Source organism: Macadamia integrifolia, unplaced genomic scaffold (assembly GCF_013358625.1).
Source record: "Macadamia integrifolia cultivar HAES 741 unplaced genomic scaffold, SCU_Mint_v3 scaffold688, whole genome shotgun sequence".
In the NCBI taxonomy this organism is placed as follows: Eukaryota; Viridiplantae; Streptophyta; class Magnoliopsida; order Proteales; family Proteaceae; genus Macadamia; species Macadamia integrifolia.
In genome coordinates, this window is record NW_024870512.1 from 112305 (window position 1) to 134052 (window position 21748).

General features: G+C 36.4%; 2 protein-coding genes across 2 annotated transcripts; both read right to left on the reverse strand.

Annotated features, from left to right (window-relative positions):
* On the reverse strand, positions 1 to 5664 carry LOC122069651 (serine/threonine/tyrosine-protein kinase HT1). Its single transcript, XM_042633705.1, has 3 exons — positions 4506 to 5664; positions 2088 to 2543; positions 1 to 287 (listed from the first exon to the last, which is right to left on the reverse strand). Exons 1-3 carry the CDS (start codon positions 5022 to 5024, stop codon positions 36 to 38), a joined length of 1227 nt encoding a protein of 408 aa, XP_042489639.1. The 5' UTR covers positions 5025 to 5664; the 3' UTR covers positions 1 to 35.
* A 2177-nt stretch (positions 5665 to 7841) lies between these two features.
* On the reverse strand, positions 7842 to 12238 carry LOC122069653 (upstream activation factor subunit UAF30). Its single transcript, XM_042633707.1, has 2 exons — positions 11903 to 12238; positions 7842 to 8182 (listed from the first exon to the last, which is right to left on the reverse strand). Exons 1-2 carry the CDS (start codon positions 12074 to 12076, stop codon positions 8054 to 8056), a joined length of 303 nt encoding a protein of 100 aa, XP_042489641.1. The 5' UTR covers positions 12077 to 12238; the 3' UTR covers positions 7842 to 8053.
* Between the last annotated feature and the right edge of the window lie 9510 nt (positions 12239 to 21748).

The following is a 21748-nucleotide window of genomic DNA, read 5'->3' on the forward strand; positions in this document are numbered from 1 at the left end:
CCCAAAAAAAATAAAAGAAAAAAGAAGAAAAAAGTTCAGGCATGTACAGTTATGGAAGAGTTCATGGATGAGATACAGCTTCTGAAACGATCAAGAATCACATTCTGGCTTACCAACCCTGAATGGGAAGGAAGTGGCAGGCCATCCTTGACACACTCATCATATTTTTCCAAAGCTGCAACAATGTAGCTGAAATCTGGTCGCTTCGAAGGGTTTGATGACCAGCACCGCTTTATGAGGTTTGCTAGTGCAGGCTGACAACTACCAGGCAAGGGGGGCCTATCATTCTGCACAAGATGAAGAAGAGCCAAAATAAAGCTTTTTAAGTATCCAAATGGATATAAAACCCAAAACCAGGCAAGATTTCTCAATACATGAGGGAAGACCATATAATGGATTCCTGTGTATGTGGTTAGTCTGTAGAAGTGTGCCATCTACCAAAGTAACGTGCTAGGTAGATACCAAAGCTTCCGGTCTAGGACCAATCGGAGCTGAAGAATTATAAATGGACTCTTCTATCTTGATTCATTCAAGATGAAAATTTTCCATGGTAAAGTCGCTCCCACATCTTCTAATCCACGCAACTTCTGAACCTTGCTCTCAGAGTGAGAGAGACATGGAGATGTGAATCATGCCACAGCACATCACTAAATGTTTTTAAATTTCTTTCTAAAAATTTTTTGCTGGATGGCTTACATATTTTTCTCTTGGGAATATGGGGGTAAATATGGCACAAAATTATGTTGAGTAATGCATATTTAGTGTTTCTTTGTTACTGGAGTATTTTGTGTTCCATTTTTTTACTTGGTAAATGATCATGTATTCTTGTCACAGGGTCAGGGTTGATGATGAATTCCATTCATTTAAAACAAAAAAAGGAACAAGAAAAAAAAGATTAGATGAAAAATTCTGGCCCTTATTAAGCCTCTAACGCACACTTCAATAATGATGATGATGATGATGATAATAATAATAATAATATTGCAATCTTCAAGTTGTGACACATAAAGAGTTTTGGCATTGAGCTTGGAATTGAAAAGCAGTGTAGTGCAACCTGATGGAGGCAGTACAGAGTTTCTATTCAATGGAAGCACAAATACATGCATCAAATTCTAAGATAACATCCATAAAATCTAAAAGGAAGAAACAGAAAATGAGTACTCTTTTCCCCCTTTTGAGACGCATAATCTCTGTAAATATTGAGTTCCTTTTGATGTGTGAGGATACCATATGCTATTTAGAAAATGGCATGCACTCTAAAAACAAATAAAACATAAACTTCTGCTTTTCTCTATTTCAAATAATTTCTATCTTGTATGGATTGTTATTATGTTATATGATTTGTTTATGCATTTCTGTCGGGGCAAAGTCCAACATTTTTTGAAACATTGTAAGAAACATGCTTCTGCCCTGCTTGTTGTACTTCACACCATCCAAAACATGCCCTTGCTCAGATGGGTGACATTGCATATTTTTTTGTATTTTCATTGGTTATGGCCCATCCAAGCTGTAAGGTTTCCAGTTGAATTATTCAAATACCATGGCTTATTGGCTTAATCAAAAGTGAAACATAGCTAGGAAAATATCACAAACATTTCACCTTCACTCTCCTAAAGTTTATCCCAACTGAAAGTATGTTATATAGGAGAAGATCTACATACATGTCAAAATGAGCCTGTACTACTTGGCTCAGAATATGTGTACAGGGTGAGGTCCCAGCTGTGTATGCTGTTAGATGATTTTGCGGATGATAAGAGGGTTGATTGATTAGACTACTGGGGGGTAAATGGAAATAGAAGAGGAACAGATTGAAGAGGATTTTTTGCATAGAATTATAACTGGGTGGATTAAAAGGGAAAGGAGCTTTTGGTGTTTTGAAAAGACTGGCATTGCTTTATGGAGCTTAATATACATAGTAGCTGAGAAAAGGAAGTTGATATGTATCAGTGGCAAGGCTCAGTGAGAAATTAATGGAGTCAGGGGAACTTTGGTGAAGCACCAATTGGTGACAAGATGAGGAAAATCAAACCAACAAGCAAAGAGGCACAAGCAAGGTTTGAATTTTATTAAAAAAAAAATATGGTTACCTTCTCTGACACAGCAAATGCTGCTTGCACCGGTGTCATTCCTTGAAATGGAAGCAGAGCAGTTGTGAGTTCCCAAAGAACGATGCCGAAGCTATAGACATCTACTTTCCTGGTATATGGTTTCTCCTTAATCATCTCCGGGGCCATCCAACGGTAAGTCCCCATGTTTCCTTTTGAATCTTGGCACTGTGTTTCCAGACATGAGGTACCAAAATCTGCCACTTTGACCCTCATCTCATCATTGAGGAGCAAGTTATTGGATTTGAGGTCCCTGTGGATCACCCCTTGGGAATGAAGATACTCCATTCCTCTGGAAATGTCAAGAGCTAATCTCAAAATTGTTTCAGTTGAAAGTGAGTAAGGCAATTTCTTGTTGAGATACATCCTAAGAGTTCCTTGTGACATGTACTCTGTGATGATGCAGAATACAGGAGGCTTTTTCCAAGCTGCAATGAACTGTTAAGAAAAGTGGAATTACCTCTTGTCATCAATGTATCACTTTAGAAGCAAACTATCAATAAGTGAATGACTCACCACCATCTAAAAATATTTTGGGTAAAATATATGAAGATGACCCTATAGAAGTAACCCAATCCCAAAAAATCATTGTTCAATTTCTCTGTTACATATGTTGGTTGTCAAAGTATATTGAATGACCAAATCACCCATAAGAAATACCTCTAAACTTATAATTTTTTGACATATTTTTTTCCAATAAAATTCTGAAACAAGCAAAAAAACGTAATAACATGGCATAAGAACATGATTTTTTAAGGGTATTTTGATATCTTTAGTTGTATTTTTAATGTATTTTGATATCTTTAGTAGTATTTTTAATGATTCTTTTGTCCTTTTACAAATTCCAACAACTGAATTGCTTTAGAAGGGGCTATCAGATAGGTTCTACTTCTTCTGGAATTAGCAGATACAAAAATTAGATCTTGATTTTTTAGATATGATTCTTTTACTGATGAGCTATTAAGATATTTCCCGTAGAAATATTGGTTAAATAATAAATACATAATTTATATAAGGCTTTTCAATCGATGTTACAAATGTTTACTTTTTCAAGAAACTTCTGGTCAATAGCTCAAGTAATTAAGGCTGGATTATATTTGCCCACTACAATTAGATCATTTATTTTGGAATTCAATAGCCTTTGACACATTAGTTGTCGCTTCAATTTGGGTACATTTTGAGTCATGACTTATATGATAATGGAGAGAGAAATAATGTCATCTTCGAAATTCCTCAAATACAACTTAAAAATTTCACCCAATGAACTCAGTTCTATTATTTTTTTCATATTTTGGTGATGATTTGAGATAAGTGCACTCTCAAAAAACAGGACATGTCCTAAGATGCAGTCCAGCTACAGGATAAAATATCTGAATTTTGTATTTTATAATAATTATACCTATTATGTATTATGTCTTCCGAATTGCTAAGATTCTTCCAGATACTAAAAATTTCTCACCAAAAATATCCAAGACAGTATCTGTGCTTATAATTTCTAGTTGCCATGTTAAGCTTTCAAATTAGCAAGAAGAAAAAAGATCACTTGTTGATCATAGTAGAGAAAATTGATTTTCCTTTTTTCTTTCTTTTATGGGGAGGGGGGAATAAGTAGAGAAATACATAACTCTTTCATTGGTTTATCAAAAAAATGACTAAACTGTAAAATTCATTTTTACGAATATCACTAGGTTTGAGAGTTTCAAAGTTTGAAAGGAATTGAACTTCAGAATGAGATGTTCTTGACAAAACTAGACCAGTTATTGGTGAGTAACAGAGATCACTAGTTGGTCAAGCCAAGACAATAAATAAATAGCTTTATCCTGTCATCAAAATGCTTCATTTAGATGAATATAACTAATATCTTCGGAAAGCAACATTGGGCCAACACAACAACCTAATGAAAGTACAGAAAAATAAAAAACAGAAAACTGTTGGGGATAGGACGTCTTTATCTTTACTTTTCTGCATCGTTTCAGGGTTGCGTTTCTACAGAAAAACAACTACCATTCTTCAATGGATAATTAGTACATAACCCTTCCCCATGCACATGCACACACATACAAGAAGGAATTCTGACAATAAAATTAGTTACATGGCAACCTACACTCCCATATCTTGTTACCCAAGGCATATGCGATACATACTGAGACCAGTCCATGTAGAAATCATTAAGCATTCTCAGGTTAGTCATTTTGTATAGATGAAAGAAGCAATGATTAGAAGCAGGACAATGTTGTGTATTTTCCATTTTTATGTTAAAAAACACATTCTAACGAAGACAAACACTGTAACATAAGAATTTTCAAAAAAAGATACAGAACTGAAGCACCAATAAATAAATAAATAAAAATAAAAAATAAAAAATTTCGCATATATCTGGAGTTGGAGGTGAATTCTAACCTGCACAATATTGGGATGGAAAAGACGAGAAAGCAGGGCAACTTCAGACTTGAACTGCTTCTCAAGCAAATCCCGGGTCTCCTCATCCTGAGTTGGAATTCTCACCATCTTCACTGCAACTGCACTCTGTTTGTAAATTCCCCGGTAGATCCGACTGTGAGCACCGGAAGCAAATTTGTTGCCAATAAAGAGCTGAGAAAGATCGGCAGTCCATTCTTCGTGGTCCTGCTTTGATGTCTCTAAGTTCTCCAGATTTTCGGGATCCAATAGCATGGACCATGATTCCAGACTATCAAATCTTTTTCTTTCCAATTCTTCTGTTTCCGAAGTCAGAGTCTTTGATGAGGTAAGAGATGGGAGGGGTTTACTCCTCTCCCTCCTCAGCCGAAGTGCCCGGAAAAAAGAAGTTGGCATTTTTCCAGAGGGACTTCTATTGAGTACCTGGGATGCTCCTGGAGAATTAATTGGAGCTCCACCTCCTCCGAGAGATTGAATTATTTCTAGCCGATCTAGAACCATGGGTTTTGAAGGGAAAGAGAAGTGGAAGATGGGTATTCATGGCTTCTCAGAAAAAAAACAGGTAAGTAGAGAAAATCTATATGGGTTTTGAGCAGAAGAAGTGGTAATTATTTTTAAAATTAAAAAAAGGAAAGGGAGAAGAAGAGGTGTGGAAGTTCTTCCTTCAACATCCTTACTTTCTCATGAGAGGTGTTAGCAGTTTTGGGAAGAAGTGATTTCCAATGCTCCATCCATCCATAAGGATTGAGAAGATAGAGGGGTAGGTAATGAATTGAAAGCATCTCGGTTCAGTGATCTCTCGTGATTGCCTCTATTACAGAGAGAAGCTTAGAAAGGGACTGAGAGAAAGAGAGAGAGAGAGACGTGAAGCACTTTCTAGTATTTCTTGTGACTGAATCTTTGGGTAACTTCTGCATTCGTTGATTGATTCGTCCATCGAAATTTTTTTCGTGGGTAGAGTAGCAAAGGGAGGTGGGATCTTAAGCATTACAATCTGAGCTGTTACATTTGCCGTTGCCGGCTTGCTTCTGCTGCAGCTGATTCCGATTGATGCCCCTTTTGTCTTCATCGGCATATGAAGATCCGTCAAGCAAGGAAAGAAGGTTTGAGTAAGGGACGGGAATGGACCTGCAATTTCTTATTCTTTTGCAGTTGCACTCTTTATATATATTCTCACACTATCCCTTACAAATTAACTGCCAATTTCCCGTTGTTTTCTCCCAACGGTCTTCCTCAACGGTAAACCCACGTGGCACGCACTACTGTGAGTGTGACTCCCTCACTCCCAAGGCTACGGGTCGGGATCTTATCTGGGCGGTGATCTAATGGGTCAAGACACAACATCCCTGTTCTAGTCGGTAGAAACAGAGTCGTTGGATCACCAGGCCCACAACTTATTGTAGATAAGCTTACTGGCCAGGCTAACCTGATCCAGAATGATCCAACCGGGTTGTGTTCCGCTACAATACAGGTCGGAAGTAAACCATATTAGCTTCTATACAAACCAGTTTTTGTGGTATCGGGTACCAACGATATTGATATGACTGATACAATATCGATACCTTGATCCCTGGTTCTGATCAAGTTCCAGGTTGGTTTATGTTCAGTTTAGCTTGATTTGTTTCTTGGGTTGGAGGAAAACGCAAAGCCAGGGTAGCTCAGTTGGCAAGGAAACATCCCTAAATCAATAGGTATCCTGAGTCCAACTCCCCTTATTACCTTGGAGCCAGCCTTCTCATAGGAGCTAAGTGCTAACCGGCCTCCAAGCTTAAGTATATGTTTCAAATCTGCCTTCAAACCTCACAGACTTTTGCTTGAGTTATCTTTATCATCCAGAGTAGCATAGGGGTGTCAAAAGGTGTGGTTTTGGTTATTTGGTTTGGTTTACATTTTGATAATGTGAAACCAAAATCGCACCGGATAGGAATAAGGTGAAATCAAAATCGTTTTTATCTGGTTTCGATTTTAGCAAATTTTAATCGATTTTTGTTATTTGGTTCACAACTGGTTTACATGGGATTAATAATGTCGTTTTAGAAAATGGTTTGCTTCTTACAACTAGTGTGAATCCCACATATATTAAATTTCCTAAAGAGTTAAAACAATATACATTTATTTTGCCAAGGACAATATACTTTATATGTAAAAGACTACACATATTATAACTAATTAACTATTATCCTAGAAATTAGAAAATCAAGAAGTGTGATTGTGTGAAAGTGAAGTTCCCTTCTCGGTTAGTACTTTGCTTCTTTTTTTTTCTCTACTTTTTTCATAGAGGCCCATCGAATTTCAAAACACTTTAAGTCTTTAATACTAGACGCTGGTTAACCATTGGTTTTCTGTTTTGGTTTGATTCCAAATCAAAATTATGGCCTATAAAACCAAAACCGGATCAATTTACTACGGTATGGTTTGGTTCGATTATAACCAGTCGGTTTCGATTCTGGTAAACAGTTTCGGTTATATATTGACACCCTTAGAGTAGCATAGTGTCACCGACTCAAACTCCTTCCTTCCCAATCCCACATCGATGAATTCTGGGGAGGATCTTGGGCTATAAACGAGATGGTCTTTTCCCCCAAAGAGATACTTCTTTTGGTGTGGTTGGAGTAGACCATATCACTTTGATATCAAAACAAGACCCCAAGACATTGGGGATGTGGGTCCTGAGGCTTCAGATCCTCTCCAGCCGTGCTTAGCCATCAGAGATTGAAGGACTGAAGATCTTGTTTCTGGGTTGGAGCACTGCACTGTGAGTCACCATGGCAAGGGCGTCAGAGGGAATGAACCACCCCAGGCATTCCTCCTTCCTAGGCTCCAACCAGGATGGAGGAAAGGAAAAATCATCTGGTGGTTGTTTTACTTTACCTGATCTTTTCATTACAACTTTGATGCCAACAGCAAAGAAATTTAACTGCAACATGCCTTTCACTCTTTTATGCACAATGCATAAATTGAGCATGGTTATTAGGCCAATAGATGTTTTTTACACCCAATCCAGCCTAAAAGGTAGCAAAGTTAACAACAGAAATGCATGCTATAGCAGATTTCAACCGAAACAATTCATTTTATTCAGAATCACCAGAACCATCTGAGACAACTAAAGTGAACTGAAACTGGAAAAAACTTCAATGAATTCATGTTGGCCCCAAAGATGGGGAGAGCAAAGAGATTTCCTCTTTTTTTTCCAAAACAAAAAAACGAAATTTGCAGTTAATATAGTGAAGACTAAACCACCTTCATCAGATTAGAAGGTAGGTTTTAATGTCTAAGTTCGACTGTGTTGGTAATTATTGATCATTTCAAAGATATATCTTCAGCAAAACACACTTAAATTATACAACCTCTTTTCTTGTTTGTCAGACCAGAAGAAAATTTTCCTATAGCAGACTACCAGTTGGTACAGTTCTTTTTGCAGTGATTCCTACCAAAACACACCGAAAGGAAGCAACAAAGTTTCTAGAGATGATTCACTAATGATATGACCATGGAAAATGAGCTCTGCTTAAACATTATATTAAATACACTCATTTGGGTTCTTTAGGAAAGTGGAGCTTGATCAGCATGGGGAGTTCAGCTAATTCCACCTGAGCCTTACCCAACAAAATACTGCCCAACTTTTCATCACAATTAACCACATTCCTGTTGTTTGGATCCTGCAATGACCATCCACATTCCTTGTTAAGGCTTCAGCAAGTTTTAAGCAGGATGCAGCTATAGAAAAAAAAACTGAATTTTTACATTTATAGGCTATGGAATGCAAAGAGAAACTGAATCCGGCTCCTAAAAATTACATTGTAGTCCAAATATCGTGGGCCATGTTGAAGAGTGTATCAAATCAAGATTGCCATGTATCATTAAGGATTAGTCATATTAACATGAATCATCAAGGGTTGGTTACAGAGAAAAATGAATACATGCAACACACAGAATTGATCAAGCCAAACTCAATGTGACCCATAATTTAATGAGTTTGATCCATCAAAGATCAATTTAACCGAAGTTTTTTTCGGTCAAGTATGTATGATGATTCTTGCCATTACCTACCATGGAATCACATCTGGAGAAAATGGCAGTCATGCTAAAGCCATGAAGCCACAACAGGAGCTCACAGTCAAGCTGCAGCACCAGGGGGGGTGAAATGAAGCATTAAAGCTATGACAATATACCTAAAATATATTCGTACTTCCAAAAGTTGGGATCAGGCATAGTTGAGTTTATTTGACAAAATTAAAGGTAAAATTGCCTTCACACAGCCCCGTTTTGGAAGAGCTTCATACATGACCAACCCTTCTGTGCCATGTGGACCAATGATGTGGCAATTCTAACCATTAGATAGAGAGGATAATGCAACCTTGGGTGTCAAAATACCTAATTAGGTCGCTATGGACCCATCAAAGTGAATAAAACTCAGAATAATGTAATTAGTGACAATTTCATAAATATTCAGAATAGTTTAGGACCTCTTTTGCGTAAGAAACGAAATCTGGGCTGTAAAAGTAATTAAATTTAAAAGGAATGATGAATCTGGAATTTCAAGAAAAGAAAAAAGAGTAACAGCAACAACTTCAGATAGAAAGGACTTTTTTGTATTTCAACGCTCTATGCCTTCTAGCCAAGTGTGTGTCGTGGGGGTTGCGTTCCATAGACGAGCATACTGTGGGATCATGTCAAATAGCTCAGTTGTTATTTTTCTTTCCTATTGTAATTAGACTAATTAGGCTTTGTTAGTGTTTTACTTTTACTTTAATTTTATTGTAATAAGTCTCTGACTCTTATTAGGCTTGTTTTTGTTTGAACTCAAAACTGGTCCAGGTGGAAACTCAGAGGCTGCCATGATTGCAGGTTTTGATTCTCATAGCAGGGGTGGATTTAGAAGGCAAAACTAAAATTTGGATTGTTGCCTATGGAAGGGTAACTTATGTTCCGAATTTCAGATTACACCAATTCATGGTAGCTAATCAGAATTTCCTGACACTGGTCTGGGGGGGGGGTAATTCAGAGGCTGACATGATTGCAGGTTTTGATTCTCATAGCAGGGGTGGATTTAGGAGGCAAAACTAACACTTGGGCTGTTGCCTATTGAAGGGTACACCAATTCAGTTGGATTTTGTGGTTGCCTATGATATATCAATAATAAACACATGCTGCGAAAAGAGACAAGAGCATCCAATCACCCTCAAGAGTGGACAACATAATAGCCAAATAGATTTCTTTCTGACTAAACAAATTGATAGGTTATCATGTAAATATTGTAAGATTATACCAAGGGAGAGCTTAGCCATGCAACATAGATTAATGACCTTAGATATGTGTTTTAGAATGTCGAATTGTAGGAGAGGTGAGAACATTTTCCCTAGGATAAGATGGTGGAACTTAAAGGGTAAAAACTTGAAGACGTTTACTGATAAATTAGTATCACATGGAAGGTGGGATTTAGATGATAATCCTAACATATTGTTGAACAGATGTAGGTGAAGACCCCATGTATGGCTTAACAATCGAAGGAGGAAGAAGAAACAAGGTTAGTTTCAGTTTTCAGTTCTGGTTCAGTTTTGCTCCAATTGGACCACAGCAGCCTTTGGGCCAGATTTTTTATCCAGTTCCAGCAGCCATTGGGTTAGTTATTTTGCCTGTTATGAAGCCTAGTCAGCAGCCATCAATGGGAGTACTTGCAGCCTTCTAGAAGCCTCCAGTTGGTCCTATTGATTTCTTCAACAAGGCAGTATTTTCTCTTTCAGCAATGGAGAAGGCTTTGTTTCTAATCAGATTCCTTTGTTTAAGTCTTAACAAGCAAGCATTGTAATTTAGGAAGTCCACTATTTCCTTAGGTAGGAGTTTCTATTCCAAAACTCTCTTTTTTGTTGGACTTTCTGTTTTCCAGTTTAGTTAACAATAGGATTTTCTATTTTGAAATTTTGGCCAAGGCTATATAAACTATAAAGGCCATAAAAGATTTGTACAAGTTATATGACCAGTAATGACGACCAGCAATGACGTATGAGGCTGAATGTTGGGCAGTAAGAAAAACATTTAAACAAACTTAATGTGGTAGAATTGAGGATGTTGCGATGGATGAGTGGCAAAACTAGAAAAGGTAAAATAAAGAATGAATTAGAGTGAACCTCGGTGTTTCCCACTTGATGATAAGTTGCGAGAAACTCATCTAATGTGGTATGGAGATGTGCAACGGAGGCCTTTGAATGCTCCAACATGTAGAAGTGATTTATTACAAATTGAAGGAGCTAAAAGATCTAGAAGTAGGCCTAAAAAACCATAGAAAAAGTGGTAAGGAGGGACATGTATAGCTTAGGAATGGAATCTTGTATGGCTTTGAATAAGACTGGTTGGAGAAATAGGATCCATGTAGCCGAACCCATTTAGTTGGGATAATGCTGAGTTGAGTTGAAGGTCGTTGGAGCTAATACAGTTACACAAGGTCGTTGGAGCTAATACAGTTACACAAAATCTCAACATCCATTTTCTTTTCTCCACACCTCTAAATGTCGAGCGATTATTACAACCACCAAGCCCCATGAATTTTGTACCACTTCATATATAATTTTGTCATCAATTGTTTAATCTGAGGAACATAAAAGGTATAAAAACCAGAAAACTGTTTCTTAAACAATTTACTTAAGAACTCTTTTGCAAGTTGTCTTTGCTCTTCAGGAGATTCAATATTCAAGTTGTCTTTTCCTTTCTTTTTTTTTATGAGAGGGGTGTTGGTGGATTAAATTACCAATTGCCTGGGAAAACAGTTAATGATTGGGGCCACAAAGAGTCCACATTGAACCATCCTCCTCGTAGTCCCTCCACCACAAATGCCTTCCCCCAATTTTGAAAAAGATGTTAAAATGCCCAATGCTACAATTAGAAAATCAATGTCATGCTAGAGATTACCAATGGTTTCAAAATTAACCTACTGGATTAATCTTTTAACTCAACATTCCTGTACAATAATAGAGGAACGAAAAAAAAAAAGCAGGATTCCTACGGTCAATCCCAAATAGTTGAGCTAAAGCTTAATGAAACGAGTTAAGCTTTCATGGGCAATGATCTCCCTAAGGGAGAGCTTGATCCCTTGAGGGGATTTCACAGGCAGCAATGAATGGAAGTTCCACACTATTTCAAATTTGGACGAAGAAGCTTAAATTGCAAATTCCATTATCAAAAATTACTTCATGGCAGTTATGTTAAAAACATGAGAGCCAAAACACATAGAACAACATAAAGTCCCAATAACTTTTGAACCTGCAACCCGGCCTTTTATAGTTCAGGTGAGAGTTGAATACGCGATAACGTCATGCATAAGAGCAGAGATATCAAAGGTGGACAGAAAACAGATAGACAGATAGATTGAGGGAGAGAGGAACCTGGAGATGGTTGGCTTTGATGTAGGACCAGACACGCATGAAACAACCCAAACGGGAAATCTGAGATTGACCCACGAACTCTCGAAGTGTGGAAGGTAGATTAACCAAGTCAATGAGATTCCCCAGCTTCTTCGGGTTCGCTGAAAGGGCAAATTTGGCGCGCTGCGGCAGCATCTCTCTCCTCCCTTCGGCTTTCTGCAATTTGCGTCGGAGAACGTTCTCCCCCTTTGGGTTATTTTGTTTGTCTCCTCTCTTCTCTACAAGCTAAACCTACAAAAGTGCCAGCCCTCAGCCCTGGACGTGGGACTTTGGATCCTCTGTGGCGCGGAAAGGTTGTGTTTGATAAGGATGTGAATTTGTAATCGAAACCATTTATCCAAACCGAATTGATCCGTTTACATCGAAACCACAAAACCGTTTAGTAAATGGGGCGGTTATGGTTTCAAGTTTCAAGCCGATTAGTTAAACGGGTTGGATTGATTTTAACCGCGGAACCCGTTGGTTTCAAACCGAATTGAAACCGTTTAAATCGAACCATTTAAAACCGTTTAAATCGATCTGATTAATCTGTATAACAATTAACAATTAAATTAAGTGTCCATCATGCTTTGGTGTGATTTATTGCAATTCAGTTCAAGTTTAGGCTTTAGATCATTAACTTATAATTCATTTATGTTAATATGTTATTATGTTATCATAGATGGGGTGTTTTGGCTGAACCACCTGTCATTTTAATACTTTATGCTGTAGAAGGCTAGATTTAAATATTGTATGATATTAGTTCTAAATGTTGGAGAATGACCATGCAAAGAAATAACACTAGATTATCAAATTAAGACATACCATCATTAATATAGAATCTCTTATTTGTGGTTGCTAATTATTTTTTGATAAGTTTATGATCTTCAGTTTAGAGATGGTTGCAAGTTATAACAAACTGTTGTGAACCGTTTTACAAATCGTATGGAATAAATCGAAATCGAAACCGTTTAAAACCGTGAAATCGACACCGTTTATAAACTGTGGAAACCGAAACCGTTTACTAAACGGTTACGGTTTCAGAAAGTGGAACCGTTTAGTAAACGGTGCGGTTATGGTTTTAGTCAAATAAATATGAACCAAACTGATCCGCACCGTTTAAACCGAAACCGAACCGATTAACACCCTTAGTGTTTGACCGCCTTAGGTTCCATGGCTAAACATTTCTGATCGAATGCGTGCCACATAACCTATTGTGTCATAGAGGAATTCAACCCACTGAACGTGTGGGGGCTGCGGATTTGGATCCTTCGTGGCGCAAAGCTTGATAGAGTGTTTAGCGTGCATCTAATGATCACAACCACCTTGGGTTGTGTACAAATATCTTGGGTTTCGTGCCTGAGCATTTTGTCGTTGTTGGTGTATAAATGTAAATGGATAGTCGAAATTTGAATTCAAATTCGCATTCATATTCGTCTAGAGGTGTTTGTATCCGATTAAAGAGTATCCGAATGAAAATCCAAATTATCTAAAAAATAGTTATCAAATAATCAATTAATGATTTTGAGAGTTCTAGAAGTTTAAATAGGTTCTAGAGAATGAAGAAAATAGTTAAAACAACTTAGAAAGATGGACTAAGAATAAATTATATTCATTAGAGGGAGGAAGATTCGAATTGCACAAGTCAGAGAGTAAATGGATAGTTAAAAATCCGAATTCAATCCGCATCCATATTTATTTAGGGGTATCCTTATCTGGCCTAGAAATAACCCGATCCGTTTACATCCCCAGACTCGGATGCGCATCAACGCCATGGGCCACCAGGCTGTGTTGTGTGCAGGGTTTGAAAAATCGAAGTCGGATCGGTCAAATGGTATCTGAAGCGGATTAAGAATCATTCGAATTGGCACTAGATGATTCAATTACCGATTCGGAAATTTGAAACCCAGGTGTATCTTTTTTAATTTTTTTAATCGGGTAAAAATCAGATCCGATTCCAATTCTCAGAACCGCATTGGGGAGAGGTGAAGGGTAAAGTTTCTCACATCAAGAGTATTTGTTGTATTAAATGACTTTATAAAAACTTTACCAAAAAAAGACTTTATAAAAAAATAATTTTAAAATATCAAGAAGGAAAAAATAACACAATGCGAGCTGTATGCATATTCTTATGCATGCTCTTTCACATTCCGATAATTGAGACATTGAGTGCAACAATTACAGAAAATTGCCTATGAGGCTGCTTCATCTTGAAGATTGATTCATATAACCTTAATGCAAAGGTATAGTTGAACGATTCAGTCCCCATCTTATCTCATGATCTGAGTTTTCCAATTGTAAAGCTACGTGTTTAAAGGTTTGTGATTGATTACGAGTAAACATATATTAACTTAAAGTTAAAGCATGGTAACCATCCAAGTCACGATAAGCTTATTTCTTTTATATTATTGTTGGGAAAAATCTTATTATAATAAAAATGGTGAACCAAAAAATTGTACTCTTAATTTTTCTTTTAAGATAACATACTTTTTTTTTCTCAAGGAGGGAAAATCTTTTCACTTCACATAAAATACTTTATTGTTGAATACCTTATGTTCTAGAACAATAAAAAATGAAATGATTAAAACTAATTATCTTCAACTTCTACATATTTCAATATTTCAACTGAGAATTATACAAGTCAATCAGTATATTTAGTATCTTTGAAATTTTAATGGATCATGGTCAATTACCTAATAGTTAAATCATGACAAATACAATAAGATATTCTTATTTAAGAAATATTATAAAATAATTCAATTAAAAAGATACTTTTCAACAATTATATTTTTTTTACTAAAAAAATCCATTTTATTTTAATATTTTTAAAACCTTAGACGTAGCGCATGGCATTAGAAGTTTTATGACGGGTTCAAATTGTTTGTAGTGAATAGTGAGATGCAGTAAGTATTTGGCGGTTAAGAACATCCAAACACACACCTCAAGGGGTTCTTTGCTCATTGCATCGGTGCAATGGTTGTAGATAATTTTTCACACTTCTACAACAATGGTTTGAAAACTCGAAATTAAGTATGAAATCATCATCTCATAATTGGATTGAATTGATTTGGTTGGATTCATCCGGAATCGACCTAACTCAGTTGAACTCACTATGTATTGAGTCAAATCACCCGATTCCATTGTTGTGTGTGTGTGTGTGGGTCCATTTGAATTCAGAAAGAGCTTAACATCAGGCCATCAGCATGACATAATTCAGGTGAAGTTTGGTCAAACCAGCGACCAGGAGTTTGGTGTTAGTAAAACTTAAATAAGGGATTAGCTACTGTTCATTAAGACATTGTGTGTGTGTGTCCAATTTATTAATAGATTTATGCAAACCTTTGTTAGAAACATCAATTAACTAATTGATCTGTGTTTAATTGAAGGGATAATCCTTATGTTCCTGTTAATTAGTATCCTATGCCCCCCATATTTTAAATGTGAGCTAGTGCTATCTGTCCACAAGAGGCTCTTGCATCCACACACAAGGGTGCACCCCTAAGAGGGGCACGGTGGTCACTATGCACCCCTGTGTTTGTAGTATATTATCCTTTCAAATAAAAGTTTCTGAGTTGTTGGGACAAGGTATACTAAGTATATGTCTATCTCTCTCCTCGTGAAATAATATTGTCCTCCAATGTACAAAATTACTTTGTAGCAACTCATTGGCATGCAAATCAATGCCGTTTGCTTAAAAGACCCTCTTCCTTAAATATATTATACAAATAGTCATAGTATTATTTAGACATTGTGACTCATTGTCCAATTAGCATTACATAACAACTGCTTAACGTAATTGGTGAGCTGTGGTGTGCAAAAATTTCATGTTCATCAGATGTCTTGAGTTTGAGCCCTTTGGTTGTTATCTACTTCCCATCGCTACTCAAAAAAATAATACATTTTTCATTGAGCATGGCCGCAAGGGTTTCCTATGATAACATTGTGTAAAATTGCACTAATGAGAGACTATAAGAGAGTTCATTCATAGGGAACCACAATTTTGATAAAGGATAGAAGTTGTCAAATAGGTCCACAACTCACTATGTGAGTAGATGTGAGAAAATATCCCCACTTTGTTGTCTTGAGGATCTTTTTTCCATTGTCGACTTGGCAAAAGTTTTAAGTCACCCAAAGTGGAAATGATGATCATCCATTTTGATTTGACGATACAATTGAACTTTTAAAACGAGTTTCATCATTAATTTTTGTCTCTTATCGACAAAGGTCCTAAATGATCTTCATTAGTTTTAATCAATCAGTTCATTATTTTCAATCAATTAGATCCCATGACTAAAAAAAATTATCTCTTTACCATGAGGTGAAGGAAAATTACTTGGCCCTTCGAAGAATGAAACTACAATAATAAAATAGACACTCAACAACCATTACTTCTACAAAAGCTTATGAAAGTGATGGCAAATGGGAATCCTCTCATAAATAGATTATGGATGTTAACAAGTTACTCATATAGTCATGTGGGCCCTTTTTGGGTTTTGAATGAACAAAGAGGAATGATGATGGTGATGATAATAATGATAAATAGTTAACCACTCAGTCATAGACACCCACGAGGCAACACTAGAAAGCAGCCTCTCTAAACTTATACATTTGAGAGTTATAAATTAGCTCAAGCACGTATTTATTATAAATAAATGGATCCAGTTTTTATGTACGTACATATTATATGATCGTGCTTTTCAATCATTTAGATGAGGGGTTGGGTGCGGTTGACGTCATTACTATGTACATACATGGTCGTATGATCATAGTTTTCAGAACAAGTGGTAAGATCGATGGGCGATAGTGAGTATACCAAGACTCGAATTCACAATCAGCCGACTCGAATGGTGATAAATTGAGAGCATTTTCATCATTAGGCTACCAACCTCATTGATATAAGACCGTTCGGTCATTCCTTGTCAATGTGCTTTATGATGTTTGCATAGAATACGCTTCTTAAAATTTAATACCATTAATCTTTTCTTTTTTTTGCTAGAATAATACCATTAATCTTCAATCCTGATTAAATCAACAATATACGTTAAAAACACGTGTCATGAGAGATGCAATGGATGACTGGACGGTCTTCAAGAGAGTGGGGAGTGATGGGCATGTGAATGCATTTGTAACGTAGAGGATATTTTCACCTTTTATAGAGAGAGAGAGAGAGTGAGAGGATGACAAGTAATAACAAACTAAGGAAAAAAGGTTCTTGAGCAAAAGGTGTGGGATATATAGATGCTCTATTATCTCTATCTCTTCAGTCTCCGCCGCCTATATGTACCATCGTGGTCCTTTCTTGGTAACAGAAATCTATTGAGAAAACCGTGAGTTACACAATTATTGTTTGCAAATTTGGATTTAAAAATTATTCAGACGGAGAATTATTTAAAATAATTCGATTGATTAATTTAGGATTTGATCAAAATAGCGGACAAAATAAAAATTAGAATTGGATTTGGATTCAAGAATTATTCAATTAAAAAAATAAAAATTGGGTAAAAAATTCGGATATTATTTTTATAGTTTATTGTATATTTTTTATTTATCAAGTTATTAACTTGATTTGTATACTTAGAAAGAGCAAATTATTTTATACCATAAAGTAAAAAAACTATGAAAAAACTGTCATTGAGCAATGGAAGCAATGGTTATTGGAATCCAATTTCTACTCATGAAATAGATTAGGCCCCAAAACAATGAAAACAAGATTACAACTACAATAAAACAAATAAATAAATTGACGACAAAAAAATTTCACTATCCTTTTGCTTGGGTTCACAAGACCCATATTACACTAAGATGCACTAATTTTTCACAATTAAAGCAACAATATAAAATAAGATTGATCGATACGACGATATGAATCTGTCCTGGTCCCCCGGAACTTCAAATTATCCATCAAGGCTTGATATCTCCCTTATCTTACGATGAACTGATGAAGTTATGAGAAATAAATGAAATAAAGAGTAGATTCGTATGATTGTCACAGAAGAATTAGGTGGAGAAAAAATATGATAATAAGGAGGCGGAAATTTGGGGGAGAAGAAGATGAAAAAAAAAGAAAAAAACTATTTCGGTGGTGGGTACCGTGGGTTTCAAATATGACGTTTTTTTTTTTTTTTTTTTTTTTTTTTTTAATTTTTTAATTTTTTACTGTTTAAGTGAACCGAATAATTCGATTCGGCCCGAATTATTCGCGTCTTAAAATCAAATCAGTAAAAAAAGCGTTTTTTACCAAATTTTATTTTTAATTCGGATTCGGTTATAATTTTTTATTTAATTCATAAAAATTCTGTTCGGCCGAATAATTCGTGAATTATTCGGCTGAATTATTAACTAGGAGTTACACATGGAGGTTAGAGTTTGAATCTCCCATAACCACTGAGTGGTTGACAATTAAATTGTCATACATGATGTAGACATGGCCTTCCTTGTTAGGGAATCTGCAACAGCTTTGATTCCTCTAGAAATAAAAGAAAATTTACAAACCGAAAAATACATAGAGATGTGGAGGATATCAGATATAATCAGTTGAACAGCAAGGGAGGGTGTTTTATACGGCTCCTTTAGACGGGAAATGACCTCAGCACAATCAGATTCAACTTCTAAGAATTCTGCACCATAAGAGATGGCCTCAAGAAGCCTACTCCGGATGGCAATGGCTACACCCAATTGGATATTCTCAAAAGCACACTGCTCAGATTTAGCGAAGAGAGGGGCTCCCTTATGGTCTCAGATAAGGACACCAATGCCACCCTCATGTTAGCCTGGTCTTTTGGAGGCATCACAGTTCAGTTTATGAAAAGATGGGCAAAGGGGAGCCCATTGAGAAGGATTCCGATCTGCCTTGCTAGTGTTCACTCTTTGAGATGATTTGGATGGTTGCAATACTTGAAGGAATTCCGATTGGGCCTGGTGCACTGCTTCAATGACATCTGTGGGGGACCATTGCTTCCAGCCAAAGACATAGTCATTACAAGCCAACCACAAGAACCAAGAGATGAAAGAGCATAGACCAATGGATTCCCTACTTTGAGCTTTATTAAGGCCTTGCCACTATCCACCCACACTTCAGGGGGTTTGAAAGATAAAGATGACCCAAACCAACATTTTGAGCAAATGGGCAATGGAGAATAATGTGATCCGCAGTCTCCAAAGGTTCCCCGCATCTCAGGCAATGGCTTTCGAATGGGAGCCGGCGACGTGCAAACCCATCACCCTTGCAAGGCCTTCCGCACACGGCCTCCATAGGAAAACTTGGATTTTTGGAAGTGATTGGAATGCCAGATGGAAAGCCACACTACAGGAGGAGCAGAAGACCAACGAACAACATGGGAGGAGGAGGGCTGCATAGATGCTTTATGATCTCGATCATTACAAAGCATGTGTAATCAACCCTCTCGATCAACTTGTGTATCTTAATTACCCTGCTTGCTTAGAGAACCGTCTCCGGTGATGAACCCATAATGATGAAGGTCAAGTCCCATGAAGCTGCTCCTATATCTTTCAACTCGTAACATGGTAAAATTGTTTAAGAAAAATATGGCCATGCTAGGGGTATCATTCGTCCTTTTACATACTCTTTCTTCCCTAACATTTGGTCCCCTATATAAATCGTGACACAACTTCCTCTTGTGCTCCCATTGGTTTGACTTGGGGGATTGGATATCATACCACCAACATATTGAACCATATTATTTGATTATTTAGGAGAGGGTTCTCTGAGAAAATGGCATAGAGTCTCACACCAATGATGAATGGAATGATTTCATTCATAGAAATGTACCGATGTCATTTCATTCGAGGAGCACTGTTTAAAAACTTGGAATAAAATTGAATCGATTTAGTTGGCCATACAACTAATCCCAATCTTGGATGTACAAAGTAACCAAATCTAGGGTTTTTGAGACCGATTTTTATTTGATCCATATCAGAATTGGCAGGGATCGATTTTGCACCCAATTTCAAGTTTAAAATACTTAGTGTAAGATGCTAGTGTATCCTCCCCTGGTGGTGCAGAGAATATTTTCCCATGGTTTTTTTTTTAGTGAGATAATGCTACCTGATCACCTGCCCCTACGCCCAATCATAAGAGGTGCAAAGTGACCACATCACCTCCAATGTTTGGGGTGTTTCCATGGGCCTGCGCTGGTGCAGGACACACGACCAAGGGACTCTTTTTTTTTTTTTTTTTTTTTTTTTTTTTTTTTTTATTCTCATTAAAACATAGTTTTGCGGATACAAGGATACCTTCATCCTTTTGTGGCCCCTAGTCCACCTTATTTAAAGGTTCTAACCTCTTTTTCATCACCAACTTGCAATCTAAATTTTTCATCACACCTTCCTATTAATAATAGATGCAACCAAGTCGTTTATGGGGTTGTCCCACTCTCACCTAGGCTAATTGGGAGTTTACAGTATAAGAGTCCACACTAATCTAGTCTAGTTTGGGACTATAGATCTAAGAAAATTTCATTGTTATCAACATTGTCAATTGCTAGCAAATTTTATATCGATATCATCATTACTACAGTAGTGCCAACTTAGGTATCAAAAATTTGTAAATTTCAACATTAATATAAAAAGTTTTCCTTCACTATTTGGTGAACGAGGAGAGAGTCATGATATGATTCCCTCTATTGTACGGTGTTGATCCATTCACTGTGAATTTTTTTTTTTATGACTATATAGTTGATAGAGCTTTGAAGGATAAATTTCTTTTATGGAAAATCAATATAAGCACATCACATAAGGACATAAATGGTTTAGGACCTTTAGGCACTTAGCTAGTTATCACATAGTTATCAGACTTGACACTTGATATGTGGCTAAGGAAAAGTGCTATCATTTTAAGATCCCAACCATATGTAACTAAGGGGCCTATCTTGATGATACTGTATTTACCTAACATTTTAAGGGTATGGCTCTTCTCTTGTCATTGAAGAAGACAGGTTGGACAACATTTTTTGGCAACCAAAGGGGGGGGGGGGTGGTTTGTCCTTCGAATGGGTCCCACACCCCTCTCTTCCCACTTTTTTCTATAGTTTCTTTTTACCATTCCGCTTCAGTTAAATCCAAACCCATATATGGAATTTTCACACATCTTTTATATTAAATCCATTTAAAGCTGGATAAATTTGTCTCTCTTAAATCCCACAGTAGTCTCATGCATTGAGTTGCCCTTTCGTCTTTTCAAACAAACGATATTCTAAAGCCTATATATAAACATGTTTTTACCCTCTAAGTAAAGTTTGTAAACTTGTTTTCGCCCTATGACCTAATATATATTTACTCCCTCTTTAGGGTTATTTTCATAAAATAAATTTCATCTATATAAAATTTTTTTTTTTTTTTTTTTGAAATTCGAACCCAAGTATTGTCCAAGTGATTTGATTCTTTTTGTTTTTATTAAGCATTCAAATCATTTGATTAGTGCTTTAAAAGCCTAGCTTTTTTATGAAGAAGGTTTAAAAGAATTTAAAAAATAAAAAACAGGGAGGAAAGTTGGCTTCTGGTACCAACAAGGTTGAAATGGCTTCCAATCTGGCACAACTATAATAATTGATTGTGACATGATAGTTTGGTTGATACTCAATTCTGTGAGTATGTTATGCATGATATTATAATACATTTTTTTTTTAATAACAAAAATTAATCATGATATAATAATACATTAATTTTTTTTTAATTGTTAACAATCTATATAACTTATTAAAGAATAAACCATCTTAAGAAAAGCCATTAAATTTAAGATGTTGCCCATGCATATAATCCCAGGCACATCTAACGTTTAAGACTATAATGAATGTGTTAGAAAATGAACAA